This window comes from Equus quagga, chromosome 6 (assembly GCF_021613505.1).
Source record: "Equus quagga isolate Etosha38 chromosome 6, UCLA_HA_Equagga_1.0, whole genome shotgun sequence".
NCBI classification, from domain to species: Eukaryota; Metazoa; Chordata; class Mammalia; order Perissodactyla; family Equidae; genus Equus; species Equus quagga.
In genome coordinates this window covers 130,586,284-130,611,429 of record NC_060272.1, presented here as the reverse complement: position 1 = coordinate 130,611,429, position 25,146 = coordinate 130,586,284, and the positions used below count along the sequence as shown (strand labels likewise).

Below are 25,146 nucleotides of genomic sequence, written 5' to 3'. Positions count from 1 at the left end.
TAGGTCCATGAGAATATAGACATTTTCTCATCAGCTAGTGAGGTAACAACCAGGTGATGGGCCAACAATGGGAACAGTGAAAGGAAGGCTGACGTGACGGCAGGCGTGCTGTAAGTAACACAGGGAGAGAACAAAGGGGAAGGACACGTGGAAAGAGCTGGGCGTGGTGATGCACTACGGGTCAGAATCAGACCTCTGAACAGAACGCTTTTTATAGGAGCTATGATATAAGGAGACCAAAGAACAAAATCACGAAACAGAATTATATATTCACATAAATACTGTCCTCTTCAAAGCAGACAGCCTGGTAAATTACACACCTGTTCAGAAATACTTAAAATATTTTGGGAACTTCTATGACAACTTTTTTTGGGGGAGGACACATTACAAGTTATGGCAAATCACAACTCTTTGGGAATTAAATATCAATCAGAGCCAAGTCTAATTAATCAAGTAGGTAATAAAATTTGGTATAAAAACCACATATGCTTATAAAGCGGTCTGTTTGGATTTTTTATGTGACTCCTAAATAGGTTCTGATAATTCTTAAATGAGCTTTAAACACTGAAAACAATCCAGGAACAAGTTCCTAGTCTTCTAAGGGCACCCATTTTGACAGGCAGAACCCACAGGAGACCTAAGTTTAAGCATGTTTCTTTAAAGATGAGTATCATTATTCAATTATTCCATTTCACATGCTATGCCTCAACCCTTTCAGCTGAAACTATTTTCATGGCTGCACAGTTAACTACTTTAGACTGCGAGACAAACTGCCAATCAGGTGTGGATGCCTCCAGGTTATTCCAAATATCCCCGAGGCCTGGACTTAATCGCAGGTTTTCATAAATCTTTAGAGCAGTGGTTTGCAACACTGGCTACATATTAGAATTACCTGAAAAGCTTTTAAAACTATAGATGCTCAGACACTCCTCCCCGCAACCCCTACACCCGCCCCCAGCCCCAAACCCGAGATGCTGATTCAACCGCTCTGAGGCAGAGCCTGGGCACTGGTGTTTTACAGTGGTCCCTAAATGATCCTAACATGTAGCCAGTGATGAGACCAACTGCTCTAGAGAATCCTATAATCTAGGAGAACAACTCAAAAAAGAGGGACAGAGGCACCAACTGTGCCTTCGGAGCCCTGAGAGGCAGGAACGAGAGAAACCCAAAGCTTTCTTTTGAAAGGCAGGTGCTGACAGGTATGGAGTTCAGCAATCTCAGGGTCCTGACAGGAGTAAAAGGACAGCTCCCAAGTCAAGAAGAGGATTTCCAGAGCCAAGAAGGAGCACGTTTTAGGGCCTCTTTCCTTTTAGACATGGTGTTGACTGCCTGATCTGCATATCTGATGTTCTCTGGTGGGCATGACAGGGGCCCTTTCTGCTCCAGGCTTCGGAAAGATAGTTCACATAGAGGGTTCATTTCTTATCACGGAATTAACTGAAAATGTCAACTAAGGGAAGGAACAGTTTAAAGAGATGAGTCCCCAGGTCTCAGGCAGGACCCAAAGAAGTGATCAAAGAACTGGGAGGGGCTGACTGCCAGCAGATGGCAGGCCATGCTGCTCAGCCAGTCTGACCAGCTCTCCCCAGTAACTCCTCCCCACACCAACCCCATGACTTGATCACAGGCCTCAGGTCCAATGTCCACCCCTGCTCCACACAGCAGAAGCACCAAGATAGCACTCTGATGTCTGTTTTACTCTTAGATTTGGGTAATAAAAGCAAGAGTTAGCATGTTTTGACCACTTACCATGTGCCAGGCTCTGTACTAAGCCTCTTAGGTGCATTAATTCATTTAATATTAAAAAAAACTCTATAAGAATTGCTGCTTATATCATTATTATCTTACAGGTGCAGAAACTGAGGCTCAGAGAAGTTAAGTAACTTGTCCCATGTCACATAACTGTTGAGTGACTCGAATCCAGGAATTAAACCTTCGTCTGAGGTCAAAGCCTGTAGAACTGTATTTGTAACTGATCAACTGTTTATTATTTTGCATTTTTTTATGATTTAGAAGCTGATTAGATACATTCTAAAGCTGGCTACTTATTACAGGGAAAGGAGTCACATCCTAGAAACACTGCTCAATAAGGCCCTACATAATTGCCTTTCCCCACACAGAAGTCTGTCCTATATACTCTCTTAGACCTGGATGTTGCTGAGGGGTATTTTGTCTGAGAAGCCAGCAGTGTAATACAGTGAGAGGACACTGGCTTTGGAAATCCCAGCTCCATCATGTCCTACCACTCTGACATTGGGCAAAATGCTTGGCCTTTCTGAGCCTCATCTGTAAAATGGAGATGAGACACATCTATACATCACTGGGCTGCTGTAAGGATTCAATGAGTTAACTTTTGCAGAGAACCTGGCACAGAGTAAGTGCTCAGTAAATGATACCACTTGCCCTTCACCCTGTCCTGTGACATGCTAATGAGATACGTGAACTTAGAGCCACAAGCAAAGCGTGTCCAACAGGAATCCCCAGGGGTCTAGCATACCAACTTACAGGTTACAGGAATGTGGGCAGTCCTGGCCAGGCTGTTTCTTTCTACAAACTTCACCACAACTATGTGGAATTTCATTTCTGCTCCATTCAGGATTCTTTACCTTGCCTAAAACATCATATCAGAGAGTCAATGGTACAAACTTCAACTGCATCGTAGACTTTAATGAAATAATATAATATAGCTAGACAGCATGAAACATCAGCGTGGTTTTCATTAATTTAACAAACACATTATCCCACATTCTAAAATAAAAAGTTAAATGTAATGCTTCATCAAAAGTTTCACTGAGTACGGTAAACCTTAAATTCTGGATTACCTGGAAAAGAGAAATAAAAAGTCATTTTCACTTACGAAAATGCCACTTTGACTGATGGACACATTTAATTTAAGATTAAAAAAACCTATAAGATAAGTCTTCTGTAAATGGGCCATTGAAGTGATATGGGAACCAGAAAGAAGGAAGAAGGGAAGAGAGCGACGGAGGGAAAAGAGGCAGTAAGAGATGGAAAGGACCTAAGTGCCCTGTATAGTAGGAATTCTATTCTAAGATATAAAGTGGGCATAAAAGGGCTATAATTTTACAATCAAGGTCACTCCGCAAATCTTTAGGAAGCATCTTCCACGAACTTAGCACAGAGGCAGGAAGAAGAAAACTGAGGCACAGGACTCCTTGCCCTTCAGGAGTTCCTCCCCACTTGGGCAATTTACATCCTAAATGACAGCCTGTCCCCAGTCCTTGACCTCTGCTTTTCTCTCTAGCCTGTGTCCTTCAGAAATCTCATTCATGAGGTGAGGTTCAATACATCTAAAGGCCAGTGATTCCCAAATCCACATTTTCTGCACTCCCCTGAATCCTCAGTTTCAGTCCTACGTGTCCAACCGTCTGTGGAGCATCTGTGCTTGGGGTTTCACAGTCACCTCAAACTGCCCACATCTACAGCCAAAGTACGGTACCTGGTGTTCCCCTTCCATCTTTCAGCGGCTCCGCCTCTTCTCCCTGACTCTAAAGGATGGCTTTTCTCTTTCTGCAGGGCTCTGCATTACACTGTTTTTCGCCCCTTACCCTCCTATCCACTATCATCTCATTTACTGCTCCCAATTGCAAATATCATCCCTAAGACCTGCTCCCTGCTCCAACGTTCCTAAGTCCCAGGAGGACACATCTCTCGCTGGACGTCTTACTCATCTTCCTACTCACATTTCTAAACTGAACTCACTGTCCCCACCAAACCCAGTCCTCTTGACTCGCCCTCTCTTCCCTGGGTGTCACCATTTGGGTTCCTCCCTTTCCCATTGCTGTTAATTCCTGTTTTCCTTTGAAATCTTGTACCCCTTCCTTTCTGTCCCATTCTAACACCCAATACAGACCTTTATTATTCTTTGTCTGGGTGGTTACAAGTCACCAAATTGCTTAGGCCCCAAAATACTCTACTCACTGCCACCAGACTAATCTTCATAAAGAATCACACTGATGCCCTCAGTGGCTTCCTACAGCTGCCAAATAAAGTCCCAAGGTCTAGGCCTGGCAACAAGAAGTCAGCCCTGCTTTTCCAGTCATTTCCCACTCCTCCACCTGCACAGATCCTGGGTTCCATAAGCAGATGACTCGCTTTTCTCCCAACAGATCCTCAGCCTTCTTGGTCTTAAACTTCTGCTTATGCTGTTCTCTTCAACAAATCTTTCATCCTACAAAGATTTTACTCGTTGTCAAGCCCAGTTCACTTCTACCTCCTTTATGAAGGCTTCCCTTAATCATCCAGCCAGAAGCCATAACTCACCCCAAGTATCTCCCACAGCACTTGGCACTTCCAGTGGAACATCAAGTTAATTGTGCCTTAACTTTCAGAGTGCAAGCTCTGGAAAGTCATCCCCTCTGTTTCTTCATGGTGCCATGTACCTTACTTACAAAGCTCAATAAAATATATTAAATTAGTAGTCTCCTGGAATAGCAGAGTGGGGCAAAGTCATCAGATAGATTAAGGTTGTTATTTGTATTCCTACACCATTTTACCTCACTCAGATCATCTTAAGCTTCACCCGACATTCTTCTGCCTTCTTAGGGTCTCATATCTAATTTGTCAGTGAAGATTTAGTAAGAATTTTAATTCTATTGTGGTGCTTTATGTTTAAAAATCCTTTAAAATACGGTAACCAAGCCTTGGTATTGGTCCTGTGTGTCCAATTCACCTTTAACCTCTTCCAGTTTCATGCTGCCTTTCTAGCAGTACATTCAAGAATATTCATTCCTTCAGCTAATACTAATTTGGTATCCATTAAGGCTCATATTTTGGCAATAAAATATATAAGACCAGCAGATTCTGAATAAAAGTGTGGCCAAAGTGGGATAAGAAAGGGAAGCTTCCTTTGGAAGAGGACACCTGGGGTCAGGTCTTGAATACTACAGTGGATGAGGATTTACAGAAAAGAAAGGAACATCCTAGATAGCTGAATTTACCATGAGATTGAGTCTAAAGGTTAAAGAGTTGATGGTCAATGACTGACTCTTGGTGAAAGCTGCTAGTTAAGTAATAGGAAAGGAGAAATATGAGCAAATTAGTTAGAAAAATAAGGAGAGCATGCAGAAAGAAACAGGAACAGCTGGTCATTTCAAGAAGAAAATGGTCAAAAGTGTCAAGGGCTGTTATGTTGCCAAAAAGGTTAAGAACTTATAAATCAGCCCTGGATTCAGTCAGGAAGGGGTCAGTTATGACCTCTGAATACAGTGTCAGTCGGGTTATAAGGACAGAAGCAAAAATGCAACGGTTCAAGGAGGCAGATAGATGGTTAAGAAATAAAATCTGAAAAATCAACCATCAGATGGTGAAAGTTAGCCATTAAAAGACAGGCAGGAAAGGCAGAAAAAAAAGGATGTGCAGGAAATAGGCTAGCAGCAGGAATGAAGATCTGGATCACAGGAAGTTTTTTTCCTAACACATAGAGGAACCGAACTATTGAAAACAGGAAGAAATATTCCATAAAGAGGGAGGGCACAAGGATAGAGTTTGTAACGCTGGTTTATAGAAAACCTCTCTTTGGTAGAAAGACCAGTGACTGATATCTTGGATTAAAATAAAGTACACTTCAACATTACTCCTTAGTCAGGCTGCTCAGACCTAGAAAATCAAAGCTGTTACAGTCAGGGGTGAGAAGAAGCCATGTCCAACCCGCCTCTGCCAGGACACCAGCACCACAGCTCAGAAGCAGCATGAGCTTGGTGGGCGTGATGGGAAGGCCACCTCCAGAACAGCAATGCCAAGAGCCCAGGGGCCTGGCTGTGGATGGACCACACGCACACAGTGTCTTGCAGTTGAAGTCTATCAGTAACTTCTGCAACATGCCAGCACACCACCTCTCCTGGGCTGGGAACAACGCACAAAGCGGAAGAGACTCCAGTGTACGCAAAAAACTCACCACAGAAACATGTGTAGGTATTAGGAACATGTGCAGAAACGTTCTGACAGGCAGGGCACCTCCAACCACTCTGGCCGTCTGTCAAGAAAAATGAGAGGAGACCAAAATAATTTCCTTAGAGAAGCACAGGTAACTTTTAAGAATTTAAATCTATAGGAAGCCATAATATTGAAACAGTGGTAATAATGCCCATGTTAAGGAAATCAGACAGTGAAGAAACAAATTCACAATACTGAATGCTTTGTTTAAATACTGCATTTGGGCTTATATTTATAAGGACTTCAGACATAGTGAATCAAGAGGGCATCCATTTTGTTCTACTTTATTTAATTGAGATATAATTGATATATAACAGAGTTTAAGTTTAAGGTGTATAACGTGTTGACTTGATACATTTACATACTCCTACAGGATTACCACCATAGTGTTAGCTAATGCCTTCATCACTTCATATAATTACCACTTCATTTTGTGGTGAGAATGTTCTGTTATTTCTAATATCAAGGTAAACATTATCTGAATCTTGGCTTAAAAAAAAATAGGATAAAATATTTGAGTACACGCAGGAAAACCCAGATGTCTTAAATTAGAAGAGCCACAGTTCAGCGAGTGTATTATTAATAGCATTTGCATTATGCATAAACACTAATATACTTTGGGAAAAGCCCATAAAATACTATGGAGAAGATCTGCCAAAGGCAACATCCTAAGGGCAAACTAAACAATTGCTTTCTATAAATTTTCTAAAGCAAATTATACAAGAAATGTTTTCTATAGTTGCCACTTGGATAAAAACTATCATTTTCAGTACAAGTGACAGATTTTGTTGTACCCTAAATATATTTTAATATTGTTGTGTTTAGCTGGTTTGAGATTTATAGCTTAATAATGGTCATCTGAAACATGTGATCAAGGCAACATACTCTCCCTGCAGATGAAATATTCAAGAGGAATTAAATAGTATTTTTAAAGTTAAGTTTAAAAACTGCACATATCAAATGGGCGAGAACAACTACCCAGAAGAGAAAAACGACTGACCTGCTTGCGATGCCGGAGACCTTGCCCACTTCTTTATGCAGTTCAAATGAAACACATGATAGCAGCTCTGACAGTTCCACACGGGGGCCGCGACGCGAACCAGTTCGCAGCACACCATGCACTCATATTTTTCTGTAGTTAGCTGTTCAATAAGAGAACCTGAGTGAAAAATAAAACAGATAAACTCAAACAACAGAAAAACATTCCTTACTTTAGCCAACCAAGGATCAGCAAGGCATTTGAGAGAAGAATTCAAACACAGAGGTTTTAAGGGATGTCTGATTCTGAGTAAGGTTCAGAGTTTGAGGCCAAGAAGGGGCAGGAATACGCTGAGGGAGAGGACTCGTGCAGTAGATGTTCAGGTGGGGTTTCCACAATTGAGGAAACATGCCCAAGAAACTGCTCAGAAACTGACCAGAGTAGCCAAATGCCCCTCCTAACACAGCCTGAGCATCCACAGGAGCAACGCACAGCAGCGCCTTACGTTGCCCTCTCCGAATCTGGGAGGCTCTGCATCCACCATACTCACGGATTCGGGCTAGGGAATGGGTTGTGAAGCTGCAGGGGTCTGCTGCAAGAAACCTCAGCCTGGACAGGTCCAACAGTCCACGGTGGTGAGATGGTTCTAGCAGTTGCCCTGAAAGTCTTTAGCTTATTCACTCAATAAAGATATGCTTGGGGCCTACCACAACCCCACAGAGGGCTTCCAGACCAATGGAGACACAGCCCCTGGCTCCAGAAGCTCAGCATTGTGTGAGAGACCAGCAAACAGCATCATAAGAATCCTCCCAGATGTGTCCCTGGATACCTTCACCTGCTTCCAGACTTTTCCTCAAACATGATCTTAGCAGTCTTCCTAGATCCCAAGTACAGCCAGGTGCTCTCAGAGCTGAGTATATATACACATTTTTTTTAAGTCATACTATTAGCATTTATTTAACAATATTATTTTATTTGTTTTCAGGTCCAAACAAGTTCTAAGAAAAAAATAACTAACCCTAAATACACCATGCCAAGTGCTGTGCTAAAGCACTTCCTATGTATTATTGAATTCTCTGAATAAGGCATTAATAGAGCTACCATTTTATAATGAAGAAATGAGGCTCAAAGTGGTTAACTCACTTACCCAAAGTCACAGTCAGAAATTAAAAAGCCAAAATTCAAACTCATTGCTTTCTGACTCGAAAGCTCACATTTTAATTATTCCATAATTCCGGCTCTCCCAAGCTAACTTTCTGTTTGTCTAATTTCATGTCAAAAGAAATACGGAATGTCTAATTTCATGTCAAAAGAAATACGGAACAGGGGGCCAGCCTGGAGGCATAGTGGTTAAGTTCGCATGCTCTGCTTCAGCGGCCGAGGGTTCACAGGTTTGGATCCAGGGTGCAGACCTGCCACTGCTCATCAAGCCATGCTGTGGCAGTATCCCACATAAAATAGAGGAGGACTGGCACAGACGTTAGCTCAGCGACAATCTTCCTCAAGCAAAAGGAGGAAGATTGGCAACAGAAGTTAGCTCAGGGCCAATCTTCCTCACAAAAAAGAAAAGAAAAGGAAAAAAAAGAAATACAGAACACCCTGAGACTGTAAGCTCTGTGGGGCAGGGCCAGGCCTTGTCTGCCCTGCCCACTGCAGCATTCCCAGTGCCTGGCATAGACCAGGTGCTCAATAAAGATTTACCGAATGAGATCCATTAAATTCTCTTGGTTTAAAAAAAAAAAAAGGGGGGCCGGCCCCATGGCCCAGTGGTTAAGTTTGAGTTCTCTGCTTCAGCAGCCTTGGGTTTCGCCGGATTGAATCCTGGGCGCGGACATGGCACCACTCATCAGGCCATGCTGAGGTGGCATCCCACATGCCAAAACTAGAAGGACACACAACTAAAATACACAACTATGTACCGGGGGGCTTTGGGGAGAAAAAAAGAAAAATAAAATCTTTAAAAAAAAAAAAAAGATTTACTGAATGAACGGATGGATGAAGGAATAAATGTCATCTAGTCTGTGCTATACCCTCCCTCCCTGGAAAGTTTCAGGTTCAGTAAAGTTTATGTGATAGCTCTTTCCCTCTGGGGAAAGCCTAGAATAAAGATACTTCGTGTGGCTGATTAAAGAAAATCCACCTGCTTTAGATAACAGATGAACACATCATACAACTGAATTCTATTACAAAAACCGAGGAACCAGACTTAGATTCCTTCCTCAAAATAGGGATGTCCTACCCTGCAGAGGTTAACATCTCTGAATAACAAAGTGAATTATATTTCCTACCAGTTAGCATGCGACATGTGGAAGATCCTGGAGGGGAAAGTTAGGTAAGAGAGAGCTCATTAGAGAGCAAGGTTAAGTTTGATCCATCTATATACGAGAGGCTGACTGCGACAGAGGAATAGTCTGTGAGAATTACACTTGGAGAGAATGTGATAGAAAATGCCTATTGATCATTCCAGAATAGAACTGAGTTAGGAGAGGACACAGAGAAGTGAATACAGAACACACTGAGAAAACTACAATCAACTCTTCTAATTTTAACCCTGAAGATTGTCTTTTTACTTTTCAGTTTCTCTTATCCATTAAGTTTACGGCTTGTTAATAAATAATTATTGTTTTATGTGTGAGATTTCTAAATCCAGTCACAGTGAAATTTGACCACTAGGATGCACATACACACAGTGATGTGACGACAGCTGCCAACTTTGAATAACCCACAAATTACTCAAAGGACAGAAGCTGGAACAGTCACGGAGAACAAGGAGGCCTAGAGGAGCGTGAGGTCAAGGAAGGTAATCCCAAAAAAGACTCCCTCTTTGTGTCAAACTCAGAGGAAAGTCCCGGAGAAGAAAGGCTGAAATGCATCTGCCCACTGGATGTGGCAAATAAGAAGCCATCCGCGCCCTTACCAGTAGCTTTCTGAGTCAGGTGGTGATGATGAGAGCAGACAGAGAAGTGAGTCAAAACAGGGGAAAGGCTGGGGGGCATGTGATGCGGGCACGGGCATGCTGAGGGAGATGCCGTACCAGGCTCAGTGCCAGGAGACCATCTGTGTGACCAAACCCTGGACCCCCAAGATCAAAGCCAAGGCCAAGAAAAGGAAGGAAAAGGACTAGAGGCCAGGCCTGGGTGCCAAGGAGCCCCCGTCTTTATGTGGGCGGGGCCCACAGCCTCCCTCCCTCCCACAGGCCCAGGATATCATTCCCAAGGCCTTCTGTCTACTCATTAGGTTATCAGTCACACCCTGCTTCTCCCCTTTCACCCCCCAACCCCACCCGCATGCCCAAACTGGGAGGGACAAGGGATTCTGGGAAGCTCAGCCTCCCCACAAAGGGATATGATTCCCCATACCCTCTTTTGTTCTTCCCACAATGATGCCATTACTAAGAAACAAATAAACTTTTTCCCCCATAAAATTTTCCTTTAAATATTAAAAAAAATAAGGAAAAGGAAACAGAGCGGATGACTCTTGATTAGACTGGAATGGAAGGAAAGGAAACACTGGAAGTCCACGCCACAAGGGAAGTTTTTTTCTTGGAGGGTAGGACAGATTTGGGAAGATCTTTACTGAGGCTGAAAACTTGGACTAGTAGATATGAAAGGTCGACAGAAAGAAAGAAAGGACATCTGAGAATGAAAGAAAAGGAAGGATGGGCGCAGATATCTATGAGTTTGTATAAAGGGAGCAAAAAGCTGAGAAAATTATGCCTGATATCTCCCCTTTCTCAGTGAACTGGGAGGCAAGGAGGTCTGCGGAGAGGGAGATGAGTGTTAGGAAGGACTGAATAAGCGTGGCAAGGTTGGGAGTATCTTAGAGGAAAATGGGAAGGACTGAGGTTGGAGACCACTACTCAAAACATTCACCGAGAATCAACGTGTGCCAGGCATTCGTTAGACACTAAAGATGTACAGCCAAAAAACAGACAAAAAGCCTTCGCCCTGACGAAGCTTATTATCTAGTGGGGGAAGGGAGACAATAAACAAATACATAATGAAAATATGTTGCATCAAACAGTGCTGTGGAGACAGAGACGGAGGAAAAAGCACCCGGACAAGAGGGTGGGGAACGCAGGCAGTGGGGAAGAATTATGGCTCTAAACAGGGAGATCAGGAAGGCTTCCCGGAGAAGGTGGATGGCTGCAGCACCAAATCTGTCCTGTGATGTGATTCCCTGGAGTCGAAAAGGTAGACTGCAGCACGGACCCAGGGCTGGGACTCTGCCAACGGCTTGGCGAAAGGATGATACTTCAAACGACCTATAAGACCCAGCCTAAAGAGGGAAGGAAGGCGGGCAGGAGGCTGGCAAAGCCGGTAGTGGGTGGAAGAGACCGAGAGAGCCAGGAGGACAGGAGGTTATGGTCAGAAAGTGGAACCTAAGACTTTAAGGCTTCAGAGATGGGGCATCCCCAGGGCTGCTTCCCTGGTAGTGGGTGTGGAGGCGGAATGAACGTGAAGGTCACTGCAGTTGACAAGATCAAAGAACCGGAGGATGGCACAATCCATATGATCACTAACGTCACCAGAAGAACAGCAGGACTGAAGGTAAACCAGTTCTCAAACTTGAGCATGCATTAGAATCACCTGGAGGCTTGTTAAAAGATAAGATTGCTGGGCCCCACTCCAAGAATTTGTTTAGTAAGTCTCCAAGAATTTGTTTAGTAAGTCTGAGGTGAGGAGCAGGAATATGCATTTCTAACAAGTTTCCAGGTGTCGCTGACGGCTGCTGGTCTGGGACTACACTTCGAGAACCACTGGGGTAGAGGAAAGATACGGGCTCGATGCATTAATAAACGACGGCTGGGAGATTTGGCGGCTAACAGATGACAAAGATGAGGAGACATGGAAGGTGATGAGCATTAGCTTCAAAGGAGCAGGGATTTTGATACAAAGGTAGAAGGACAATGGTTTAAGAATGACACTGTGGAAGGAGTGTGCTCTTCCCATCTTCCAGAAATGGAGGTGAGGAGGATAAGCGAAAGAGCAGGCTGTGGGAGGCAGTGAGGAAAGTGGTGAACTGAGAGAAGGCCATAGGTCAATTAAGAGCAGGAGCAAAGCAGAAACAGCTTAAGGATAGAGGGGATGTTACCACCACAGAACGAGGGGTCCAGAAAGTCTGGGAGAACAGGGCAGTGCTAGACGCTCTCAGTACAGAATGAGAGTAAGCAGAGGCCACTCTCAAACAGCCAGGGCGACATATTTGAGGCGATCCTCTCTTTCCATTCCAGTCAAGCTTTCATCTCTAGCACTCCACCAAAACTGCCCTTATCAAGACCAACAACCTTCACACTGCCAAATCCAATAGCAATATGTGCTTCTTATCTTTCTGGACTTATTGGTAGCATTTGGTCACTCCCTCCCCCTTGAATTCTTGTTTTTATTTGGCGTTTAGAACATGTTTCTCTTCCTAGTTCAATTGCTACTCATTCTCCATTTCCTTTGCTGGATCCCTGTCTTCCAATCTTGATACCTTGAGGTATAGGAAGGCTCCATCCTCAAAACCTTCTTCTCTACGCTCCCACCTTAGGTGACCTCCTCTAGTCCACTAAACACCATCTCCATACAGACAACTCCCAAATTTAAGTCTCCAGGCCAGATCTCTTCCCTGAATTTTATATCCAACTCCCTACTTAACATGCCCATTTGGAAGTGTAAGAGGCAACTCAAATTTAACAAATTTAACCAAATTCTTTATCTTCCCTAAACAGGGAGTGGACAAAGGAAAACACATGCAAAAACACCTTTCCAACAAGGAAAGACTAAGAAACAGTCACCGATCAGAGACTAAGGAGATGTGATGACTAAATGCAACGTGGTACCCTCGAACAGAAAAAGGACGTTAGTGGAAAAACTGGTGAAATCCAAATAAAGTCTGCAGTTAGTACTATTGTACCAGTGTTAATTTCTCAGTTTTGACAAAGGACCAGGGTTAGTTATGAAAGATGTTAACATTAGAGGAAGCCAGGTGAAGGATATATGGGAATTCTCTGTACTATCTTTGCAACTTTTCTATAAATCTAAAATTATTCCAAACTAGAAAATTTTAAGAACAAACAACACCCTTTCCCCTCCCAGGCTTTACCACTTCAGTATATGACAATTCTATTCTTCCACACATACGGAGTGGTCTTCAGGCACAACACCCCGGCTTCCTCCCCAACTCCTCTCATTCTCTTGCATTCAACCTCCCGTCTACCTGCAAATCGTGTCCGTTTTACCTTCCCAATACATCCAAAGTCTAACTGAGTCTCACCTGTCCCAGCACTACCACCCAGTCCAGGTGTCCATCATCAACGACCTGAAGTACTCCAACAGCTTCCTAACTTGCCCCTTCCTTCCTTAGGGCCTCTTCTCCACGCAGCAGGCTGGGTGTTTTAGAATACTAGTAAGATCATGCCATCCCTTTTCCCAAAACCTTCCAGCTGCTTCTCACCTTGTTCAGAACCAAATCTAAGGGCTCACATGATCTAGCCCCTGCAACCTCTCTGACCTCCTCTCCCACCGGCTTCTTCTTTGCTCACAAAGCCCCCCTCCGACCCCAATCTAAACTTGCTTCTCCTTCTGTCTGGAATGCTCTTCCCCAGAGAGCCACATGGTACACTTCTGCACTTCCTTCTAGTCTCTGTTCACACGTCTTCTCATCAGAGACCAACCTATCTAAACTAGCGCCCCTGTTATTCCCAGTACCTAGAACAGTGATTGGCACATAGTATTTACTCAATAAGTATGAATAAAGTGTTCTCAAGAACATGTGGGCAAGTGAGGCCAAGAGAGATTCGTTAGGCAGAACTCTAAGATGGCCTCCAAAATGCCCACCCCCTGGTAGGCACACCCTACATAATCTCCTCCCCTTGAGTATGGCTAGGCCCGATCTAATCAGGTGAGCTCTTTTAAAAGTCTCTAGAAATGAGAGAGAGAAGTCAGAGAGATCTGAAGAATCTGCAGCAGATGCTTTCCTGTAGGCCTTGAAGAAGCAAACCGCCACGCTGTGGAGAGGGCCGTGTGGTGGGGAATTACAGGCGGCCTGGAGCAGCTGAGAGTGACCCCCAGCTGAGAGCCAGCAAGAAAATGAGGACCTCAGTCCTACACCATAAGGAACTAAATCCTACGAACAACCAGTGAGCATGAAAGAGGACCCCATGCCTCCGACGAGATTGCACCCCTGGCCACATTTCAGTCCTGTGAGACCCTGAGTGGAGAACTCAGCTAATCTGTACCCAGACTCCTGACACACAGAAACTGTGATATAATAAATTTGTGTTATCTTAAGCCACCACTATAATTGTGGTAATTTGTTATGAGACAATAGGAAACTATTAACCAGCCTAAGAATTCAAAAACAACTCTGGAAAACACTGCCTGGGTTCACACTCAAGTTGAGGTCCCAAGAAAAAGGTGAAGCAAATGAGAACTAGAAGAACCATGGGCCAACGCAAAAACAGGCCCAGGCAGGTGGTGGCTTCATGATCACATTCACTGGAGGGAGACCAGAACGGTGAAGGTCCATGAGGAAGAGCTAGTGCATTGAAGCTGCTTAGCTGGATGAAATACATACTCAGGGCAAAACGACAAGTGGCTTCAAATACTGCAAAAAGCTGATTTGCAATGATGGGGAGGGAAACTGTGAGGAGAGAGACCGGCTGCGTGTTGCTCCAGAGGACAGAACTTGAACCAGGGGACAGAAAGTATTTATAGGAAAGAAGTTTCCAGTTCAATGTAGGGAAGAACTTTCTATCAGTCAGAGCTGAGTACCTACGATGTCCTACAAGCTGTGTTAGGCAATAGGGATACAAAAATGAAAAGAAACATATCATCTCTGCTTTCAAGGAGCTTACAGATTAGCAGAGGGAGCTGACCCATAACAAATGACGGTTTCCATGGGTAGATGCTATAATAGAAGCACGTGTATGTAAGGGAAAGATATATCACAGGGCTGGAAAAGATCAGTGCTACCCACAAGAGGTGAGAAAAGGTTTCTTGGATATGCGGCTAAACTAGCTTTTGAAAAATGAGTAAGAATTTACCAGAAAGCTAAGTGGTAGACATTCTAGACAGAGGGAGCCACAGAAGCGACAGCATGGAAAGACAAAACGGTATAGAGTCCAGGGAATAAAATGTAGTGGGGTCCGAGGCAGCAGCACGTGAGGTTGTTGGGTAAGGCAGAAGCCAGAATCCGTGGGTGATGAGAAAAAGTGAGTGGAATCAAGCAGGGGAGTGACACAGTTCCGTATGTGTTTTAGAAAGATCGCTCTCTGATGCTGGTGCAAGAGATGAACTGAGAGAAACTGGAGACGTTAGGAACTCTTGCAGATGAGCAGACAAGAGATGATGTGGGCTGGTACCAGGAGGGGCAGTGGAGACATTACCATCCCCTACTTTCACAATTCAAAAAAAAACTGTAACCAAACATCTATACAACCCATATCTGCATTTTTACAAACACTTACTAAATTCCTCATTTGTTAAGAGAAAAATTCTGTCTTTGTATTAGCTTATGATACATAAAACTAAGTAAGCGTTTACCGACTGGGGAGGGAACAGGTGGTGGCAGGACCCAGGCAGTCGATGAACAAGGATAGAAAGAGACTGTTCGCTCTGAACTTTTTTATATTTTTGGGTTTCTAAGTTGTGTAAATATATTACCTACTCAAAAATTAAAATAAAAAAAACAAAGAAAAACATTTCCACCCATCTAGGAGATTTACCGGTGTGTGTTTCCATGTTCTTTAGGACGTGGTTCTGTTTGCCTTGGGGGAAAGATGCTACTTGAGGATCCTGCCTCCTCACGGTGCATTTCTCTGGACCAACCCTTCTGGACGACTTGACGACTGCCAAGTTCCCACTGTCACAGGCAGATTTTGGTGGTCTTTCATTAACATTATCCTTTGGAATGGGGGCCATGCTGTTTCTGGGTCCTGCATTTGTATGTCGCTGGCTATCCTGTTTTGGTGGATTCCTGCCTGGTCGTGGCCTGGCCCCTTCCACTTCCCAAGGAGGCCTTTTCTGTGGGTATCTTCTCTGCTCATTGCGTCTGGCCCCAGACCCGTCTAATACTCCTTTTCTAACAGATGCATCTGAAGAGTCAGGGTGGATGATCCCCAGGGGTTTGGCGTTCTCAGGTCCGGCATCCTCTGGTTTTGGAGTCATTCTGTTACCCCACTCACTTTTGAGTTTCCCCTTCACTTTTGGTCCTCTACCATGGCCGTACACAAAATGGGTTGCTTTTTTGGGTTTTGCTCCCCTGGGATCTGCGCCGACAATTTCCTTCTCGCTCTCAGAAGGGCTGTGCTCTCTGGGGTCTGTCCCACTCTCTGACCGGGCCACACTTTCTACGCCAGCCACATCTGAGGTCTGGTCAGTGAGACTTTGTGTTCTCTTGGCTCTGACATGCTGCTTTTCACTCTTCAACTTCTGCCAAGGTTGATTCTGAAGGCCATGGCTCTTGAATGATTTATTAGAAGCAGAGGTTTGGAAAGCAGTCTGTTGACTCTTAGGTTTGCTTCCTGAAGGGTGATAACTGTGCTGGTGAACAGCCAAGATGTCATCATAAGGGACCTGCCTGGAAAGCTGACAGGGAGGTGGTGAACTGTAATTTCTTCTACCAATCCTGTTAGAATCTAGTCTCCTGTGACTCCCACAATTTAGACCGGAATTTTTTCTCTCCTGAGGAATGAACTCAGCAGCATCCGTATTGAATTTAAAAGTACCTAGGACATAAGAAATAGACATGCCAGTAAAGAAATTAATTAGTCACCCATGAAGCCCAGAAGACTCTCAGCCCTATCTAAAAGTCATTTTCCTAAGGACTTTGTATAAAGCAGACTCTTAGTAAGGCCTATGTTTCCATGAAAGTGACGGGTTCAAGGTGCTTGTGGACCTTGTTCAGGGGTGGGACATCAATCAGCAGGTTCCATGAGGTCTTTCAAAACTCTAAGGTAGCATTGTGTAATATCAAGTAAACAGGATTTGGAGACAGCCAAAATCAGTTTAAAATCTGGCCTTCCAACTTCTGGTATGAGCTAGCAACAGCCCTTGATTGCTTTTTAGCCTTAGTTTCCTCATCCACGACAGATAATACTATTCCAAAGGATTACTGTGAGATTTAAATAAGATTTCATCTAGTACTTAGCATAGTGAGTACATTAGTTCCCATCTCCTCCCCCAGGAATATATTTTAGTTTTTTCCACACATAACTCTATAATATGGTCCAGAATCCCAGAGTCTCAAAAATTAATAAGCATATGCCCCTTCAATCCACTCATTTTTTCCCCCGCAGATGCTTCTTTGTATAGTCAACTCAGTCCCCGGAACACAAAGATGAAAGGATTTGCCTAAGAACACAAAACTAGTTAGTAGCAAAGTCAGAAGTAGGTGTAGCAAATAGAACATACTGTGAATCAGTAGGGTGTGGAAGACACGGGCTTAATTTCCTGTCCATCACTTATTGTGTCTTTATGCAAGTTACTGAGTCCCAGTTTCCTTATATATAATGGAGATGGTAACAATCCCTACATCCAAGAGCTGCCAGGAAGAGTACAGCAAGTTACTAACACATAGAAAGTGGTTAAAATGGTGCTCTATTACTGCTGTTAGGACTACAGACTATCTGAAACATGCAGACCCAACCACAGATGGGTGCAGTGCAGAGTGTGTGGGTTTCAGGTTTAATAATAAGCCCTAACATTTATTAGGTGCTGAACATGTGCCAGGCACTATTCTAAACACTTTGCACGTGTTAACTCATTTAATCCTTACATTCCTGATGAGAAAACTGAGACATGGAGAGAGTAAGTAGCTTGCCCAAAGCCACAGGGGTATTCCAAAGCAGATTCAGGATTCCACCCCAGGCAATGTGGCCCAAGAGAACACGCTCTTACACCATGCTGCACTGTCAGAGGTTGGGCAGTGGGTACCAGAGAAACATATACTTAAGAACTGAACAAGGACCAGCCCCGTGGTGTAGTGGTTAAGTTTGGCGTGCTCCACTTTGACAACCCAGGTTTGCAGGTTTGGATCCCAGGAGTGGATTTACATCACTCATCAGCCACACTGTGGTGGCAACTCACATACAAAATGGAGGAAGACTGGCCACAGATGTTAGCTCAGGATGAATCTTCCTCAAGCAAAAAGAGGAAGACTGGAAACAGATACTAGCTCAAGGTGAATCTTTCTCAGCAAACAAAAAAAAAGAACTGAACAAGATCATAAAGATCATAGGGTAACCTCTCACTCAATCCAGGATTTGTCCTGAAAGCTTTCACATAGGCAGAATTCTGGGGATGGGGTGGATGGCCTTACAAAATGGCAAGAGGATTAAACAAATTCAAAAGATGGCAGAGAAGGTGTTCCAGAAACATAAGAGATAACTTAAGGGTGGGAATGGGCAGATTAAACCAAATGAGTGTTGTGTAGTCCTCTCCTGCTTGAAGAAGCAAGATTGGAGACAGGGCGAGGAAAAAGGTCAGTAAAGATGTTCAAAGTGACCTGGTAAAGGATGAGAAGAGGGTGTTTCATGTTAAGCAGTAAGGAGTTGATGCATCTAGAGTCCAGATAGGCAGCACATATTCATATACAGTGTATGTTCCACTAGACATGAGGTAGGCTAAGCCCTCAGAAAGACCCTCAAGGGACATGAGGAAGGGAAAAAGAGCACACGAGGCAGGAAACTGGAGTTCAGACACCTTTTTTTCCCCACTATTTTAAGTAGCTGGAAGTTACTGAGTAAATAGGATGTCTTATAACCAAGGCTTGGCTATAGCACAAGTGGTACCCTGGATCCAAGGTAACACAGCAGTGCGGTAGGTGTCCAACAGGTGGGTGAAGCAGAGTAAGGGGAAATCCAACTGCAGATTATAAAATCCAGAGGCAAAGCTGGCATTGGAGAGTCTGCCCATAGGCAGAAAGACAATCCTGGACTGAGCTGTGTTTGAGGACAGGAGCAGGCAAGAGAACTAAACCTTGAGTAGGGATGGAGGTGTGGACTAGAGAGGATGCAAGTAAGAAAATGGAATAGGAACCAAGGCAAAAGCAAACTAAGGCACATGAGAGGGAGTGGGCAGGTCACGGGACTAGAGGACTTTGCCTCAGTAAATGGGGAGGAGGTTATAACCTGGGGAACACCACCAGAGGCCAAAACATGACTCACAACTAGCCCGACCCAACTGAAGGGTGTAGAAATGGGCCAGAAGTGAGCCTGAGGATGGGGAGACCAATGGATCCCATTTAGTGGACCTAGGAAAAGAATGGGTGGGAGAATAACAAAACACCAGCCTCAAAAGGTTCCCACCCTCCAACATGACTTAATACCTAAATCAGGACCAGAGTACACCAATGTGGTGTGTTTTCCAACTTTTTGACCAAAAGTCTCAGTAATACAAACATTTTACCTGCCACCCAGTACACAAATACTTATATACTCGTCTTGGCGCTCCAATAGCTGGTAGGTAGCAGAACTAAGACTCAAACCAATGACTGTTTACAAACCTCATGCTGCAAATTGCTGACCTGTTTCTCAGAAAGAGAGGGCCTTGAAGTCAAACCAATGTAGTGGGTCGTGACAAATATTTTTTCAAACGAAATAGAAAATAGAGTGTTTCGCAGATAGGAAAACCATGGCTTCCTGAAACTTTTGGTTCGCTTTTATATGTATGTATGTGTGCACTGAGGTCGCGATATAAAATGTTCCTTTTCGGTCGCTGTCCATAAAGTTTGGAAAAACGATGTAAGGTGCACCCTGAAGGAAAAGGACATGAATGTTACATTAGCAGCCAAATGAGGCTGTCTCTACACACAGGCAACTCCGGGAGGGGAGCGAGCTAACAATCACGGACCAGGTACAGCCCAGAACGGGAGCCTTTGCGGGAATTAATTTATCTACTCCTAACTGACATGAGAAAACGAGAGCCAGTCACACTGCGACCTCATGGCAGGCTGAGGCTGGAAACCAAACGCCCGCGCCGCCGCCCCGAGACGCACGCGTACACGTCCGGCACAGCGCGCACGGCCGCCACGCGTCGGAAACCCGCCACCGTCCCGGGCGGCAACCGGGCCGACGCCCGCCTGTCCCACATCAGGGAGGCCGCTGCCCCAGGACGGCCGGGACACCCACATCGACTCTCTGGGCGCCAGGGCAAACCCGCTCTGCTTAGAAACCCAGCCGCCGGGCTTCACGACCCAGTCGAGGATGGGCGCGATCTCGGTACGCACGACGCGCGCGGCGTGGCCCTTCCGAGCCACTATCCCCAACCAGAGAGCGCGCCGCTCTCGCGATACGAATGGCTGGAGCCCTAGGACTCGTCACGGACCCCATTTCCGCTCTCTGAGGGGGGCCCAGTCCCGCGAGGGCCAGGGCAGTACCTGAGACAGGAGGCGCCTCCGCCATCCCGTGCCGCAACACCTTAAGCGAGCCCTGCAGCCGAGCGAGCGCTGTCACCCGGTCACGTGCTCTGGACTTCCGGCGCGGCGACAATATTCGCAATTGCGCGCCCGGTAGACGGGCCACGGAGCTTGCGCGGCCTGAGTCAACAGAGCAGTGCGTGCGTGACGTCAGACAGGCGCGCCGGGCGCCGCGCTGAAGGAGGAGACTGGTGGCTGGAGGTGGCAAGGACCGCGAGGGAGGGGGGCGGGAAGGGACTTGCGTAATCATTGTTTTCCTTTTTGAGGGTCACTGCGCTTTCCTGCCACCTTGCCCTTTTGCCCTGCCACCCAACCAACTTCGCCTGGTCTTCTGACATCGTCACCCTCCTAGAGTAGTTCAGGCTTGGGATTAAAACAAACAAAAAACCCAAGTAGGTAGTCAAAAGTCAACCTGGGAAAAAACGTCTACAAAACAAACGATAAAGGGCTAATATACAAAGATCTCTTACAAATCAATTAGAAAACGAAAAGCCGTATATTAGAAAAGGACAGGAATGGGCAGATGACTATAAAACACACACAGATGGACACTGAACAGGAAGGGGGACTTTTGGAGGAGCTGATAAACTTTAAAAGTACAAAATTTTAAACGAATGTGTGGAGTTTTTGTTTTGTTGTTGCATTACTAAATAGAAGACACCATTTCAGTGTGAAGCATCTGCGTTTGTAAAGTAATTCACTGGTCCAGGCTTCCCCAAGAACAGGAAATAGGTTCATTCATTCACATATGTTTTAATGCATCTTCTGTCTTAGGCATTGCTTTAAGTGCTGGAGGTAAATGGTGAAAAAGACACAGATGATCCCTGCCCTCATGAAGTGCATTGTCTAATAGGGGAGAGAGAGAGTAATTTATATTTACAAATTAATAATTTGTAAAATAACTACAAATTGTGTTAGTGTTATGAAAGAAATAAGCAGGGTTACAGTGACAGAGACTTATTAGGATCTGCTCCAGAAAAGGTGGCTAGGCTTCTCTGAGTAGAATGAAAGATGAGAAGGAGCAAGCTATGTGAAGATTCACAGAGGGAATAGCATGTGCAATGGCTATGAGGAAGGAAAGAGCTTGAAGTGATCAATGTATTGAAATATTTGCTGGAGAATAGTGAGCAAGGAGAGTGGCACAGCATGAAATCGGAGAGGTAGGTAAGGCGATCATGCAGATCACGTGGTGATCTGGATCCACGTGATAATGGATTTTATTCCAAGATCAATGGAAAGTTATTGAAAGGTTCTAAGCAAAGAAGGGGGATCTGATTTACACTTAAAAATTTCTCTTGCTTTCGGGGGAAGACTGAATTGTTGGGAAGCAAGTATAGAAGTGGACAGACTGGTTACACTCTTGTATTACACTCATGCAGATGATAATGATGGCCTTGCACTAGAGTGACAGCCAAATATGATGGAGAGAAGAGACACCTCTAAGGTATATTTGAGTGTGGAAATTAATAAAAGAAATCTTAACTAAATTGGAGTTAGAAAGGCCTGTAGAGGGAGCTCTCATGCCCTGTCATACTTTGTCAACTATACCAACCAGGACGAGAAAGACCTTGCATCTTGGACAGGAAGTAAAACTACTTTACTACTGAAGGAAGATTTCTCTCCCCACCCTGCAACAGCCCAGCCAATGAGAAATGCCACAGCTCAGCTAATGAGAAGCTGTTGCCGCCCTCACAACTGCTGCTTTTCCCCAATGGACTTTTCTTTAGAAAAGCCCCTCCCTACTCTGCCCTTTTCTCTGTAAATGTAGCTCCCTCCTTTGTTTTCTAGATTCACCTATGGTTTGCCATAGCACGCACACCCCAAATTCTTTTGGCTATTCCGGAATAAACTCATTTTGAGAATAAAATAACAGGCAAATTTGCTTTTTAAGTTGACTTGAGGGGCTGGCCTGGTGGCGCACCGGTTAAGTTCACACGTTCCGCTTGGGTGGCCGGGGAGTCACAAGTTCAGATCCCAGGTGTGGACATATGCACTGCTTATCAAGCCATGCTGTGGCAGGCATCCCACATATAAAGTAGAGGAAGATGGGCATGGATGTTAGCTCAGGGCCAGTCTTCCTCAGCAAAAAGAGGAGGATTGGCAGCAGATGTGAGCTCAGGGCTAATCTGCCTCAAAAAACAACAAAAAAAGTTGACATGAGATAAAACCATTATCCAGCTTCCAAACTATTTCCAAACTGACAGGTATGATGTGCTATCTCATCGTTTCAATTTGCATTTCTCTGATTACTAATGAGTCTGAACACTTCCTAATGACCTTTTGAATTTCCTCTTTTTTAAATTGCTTATTCACATCCATTGCCCCATTTTTCTATTGGGGTTGGTCTATTTTTCTTGCTGATGGTTTCTTGTATATTGTAGGTATCAACTTTAGACATTTAGGTATCAGTTTTAGACATTTCAGTTGTCTTCTATTCCATTAAGACTATTAATTTTGTTCTTTATTGAACATAAATCCTTAATTTTGACAGATCAGTTCATCAAACCAACCAAACTTATTGTTACCTTTAGAAATAACTAGATGTATCAGTCTGGAACCGACCAAGAGAGAGGAACCATGCAGTAATTTGAACAGGGAACGTTTTATTTATTTAAAGACTTAGTGACTATAACAGGGCGTGGAGTAGTAGGAGATTGAGATTCTAAAAGAATACAGAATTAGTAATATAAGGAGCAGCCACTACCTCTAGGGCTGAGGTAAAGTGTCCAGTGAAGAGCACCCCAGAGCTGAGGTGCAGACCTTGTTAGAGAGGACATGCCTGTGGCTCCCTAGACGGCAGGGAAGCTGCTGTGGTGCTGCAATGGCAGAAATCGCCAGAAATCTAGCTTGTCAGGTGCTGGGGAAACTCATCCGTGGGGAGGTGTCTCACAAGAGGCTCTCTACTACAAACCCCTTGAGCGGGGGGTGCCCAGGGAAGTTTCTGGCTCCTGGCCACCATACACTGAAAAAGCCAGGTGCTGAAGAAGCCATGTGCATTGCAGGAGCCAGACACTGGAGAAGCTGCCCACAGCACAGAAGCCTGCCTAACGGAAACAATGGAAACAGGAAACAAAACCCCTTGGTCCTGCAATATCTCTCTGGTGTCCTCTACTGACAAAGCTTAATACCTACCAGCTGGTAAAGGATCAATATTAAAAGGGCCCAAATCCATTTCACAGAGCTGACAAAAAGGATAAATCTGGAACTGAAAGGCAATAATTCATAACTGGCACACTAGGGAATCTACTCACTGTTTTCAAAACTTGTAAGTAAATGAAAATTAGTAGACATTTATCCTGCCTTTCCTATACAAACAGTACTTCCCACAAAATACCTAAACTTTGACAAGAAATTACAGCAATGCTCAGATAGAAATTTATCGCTGTAAATACTTACATTAAAAAAGAAGTTCAGGGGCTGGCCCTGTGGCCGAGTGGTGAAGTTTGTGCGCTTTGCTTTGGCGGCCCAGGGTTTTGCGGGTTTGGATCCGGGGCGCGGACATGGCACCACTCGTCAGGCCACACTGAGGCGGCGTCCCACATGCCATAACTAGAAGGACCCACAACTAAAATATACAACTATGTACTGGATGGATTTGGGGAGAAAAAGCAGAAAGAAAAAAAAAAAGTTGTTCAGACAATGGAGTAGTATTCAGTGCTAAAAACATTAGCTCTCAAACCATGAAAAATACATGGAGGAAACTTAAATGCGTATTACTAAGTGAAAGAAGCCAATCTGAAAATGCTACATACTGTATGATTCTAACTATATGACATTCTGGAAAAGACAAAACTATGGAGACAATAAAAAGATCAGGGCCGGCCTGGTGGTGCAGTGGTTATGTTCGCATGTTCCACTTCTCAGTGGCCCGGGGTTCACCAGTTCGTATCCCGGGTGCGGACATGGCGCCGCTTGGCAAACGCCATGCTGTGGTAGGCGTCCCACATATAAAGTAGAGGAAGATGGGCATGGATGTTAGCTCAGGGCCAATTTTCCTCAGCAAAAAGACGAGGATTGGTGGCAGAAGTTAGCTCAGGGCTAATCTTCCTCAAAAAAAAAAAAAAAAAGAAAAAAAAAATCAGTGGTTGCCAGCGCTTAGGGGGAGGGAGGATGAATAGGCAGAGCACAAAGGATTTTCAGGGTAGTGAAACTATTCTGTGTGATACCTGAATGATGCATACATTGTCAAAACACCAAAAGTAAACTCTAAGGTAAACTATGGGCTTTGGGTGACAACCAAGTGTCAATGTAGGTTTATGGATTGTGACAAATGTAACACTCTGGTGAGGGACGTCTATAGTGGGGGAGGCTGTGCGTATGGGACAGGGTGTCATTAGGAACTCTCTGTACTCTCTGCTCAATTCTGTTGTGAACCTAAAACTGCTCTAAAAAGTAAAGTTTATTAATTAAAAAAATAGATCTCAAATCCCAACCTTCTACCTTAAGAAACTAGAAAAAGAAGAGCAAATGAAACCAAAACAAGAAGGAAAGAAATAATAAAGGTTAGAGAAGAATGAAATAAAAAATAGAAAAATAGAGAAAAATCAACAAAACTTGGTTCATTAAACAAAAACAACCAAACTGACCAATTTTTAGCTAGACTGACAAAGAAAAAAAAGAGAAAACTCAAATTACTAAAATTAGGAATGGGAGAGGGGACATTGCTACCAAACTTACAGAAATAAAAAGTATCGTAAGGGAATACCACGAACAACTGTATGCCAACAAATTAGAAATACACAAACTACCAACACGGACTCAAGAATAAATAGAAAATCTGAATAGACCTAAAATGAGAGATTGAATTAGTG

The 25,146-nt window shown here is 44.2% G+C and overlaps 1 protein-coding gene across 2 annotated transcripts in view; it reads right to left on the bottom strand.

Annotated features, from left to right (window-relative positions):
- NFX1 (nuclear transcription factor, X-box binding 1) overlaps positions 1-20,432 on the bottom strand; it is a 61,361-nt gene extending 40,929 nt beyond the window's left edge. For both annotated transcript variants that reach the window (XM_046663613.1, XM_046663614.1), the window contains exons 1-5: positions 20,297-20,432; positions 15,645-16,646; positions 6,956-7,114; positions 5,918-5,995; positions 2,506-2,611 (exon numbers count right to left, since the gene is read on the bottom strand). In XM_046663613.1, the coding sequence (XP_046519569.1) occupies positions 2,506-2,611; positions 5,918-5,995; positions 6,956-7,114; positions 15,645-16,646; positions 20,297-20,321 (1,370 nt within the window). In that variant the 5' untranslated portion in view covers positions 20,322-20,432. The remainder of the gene's footprint in view (positions 1-2,505; positions 2,612-5,917; positions 5,996-6,955; positions 7,115-15,644; positions 16,647-20,296) is intronic.
- Positions 20,433-25,146: the final 4,714 nt, after the last annotated feature.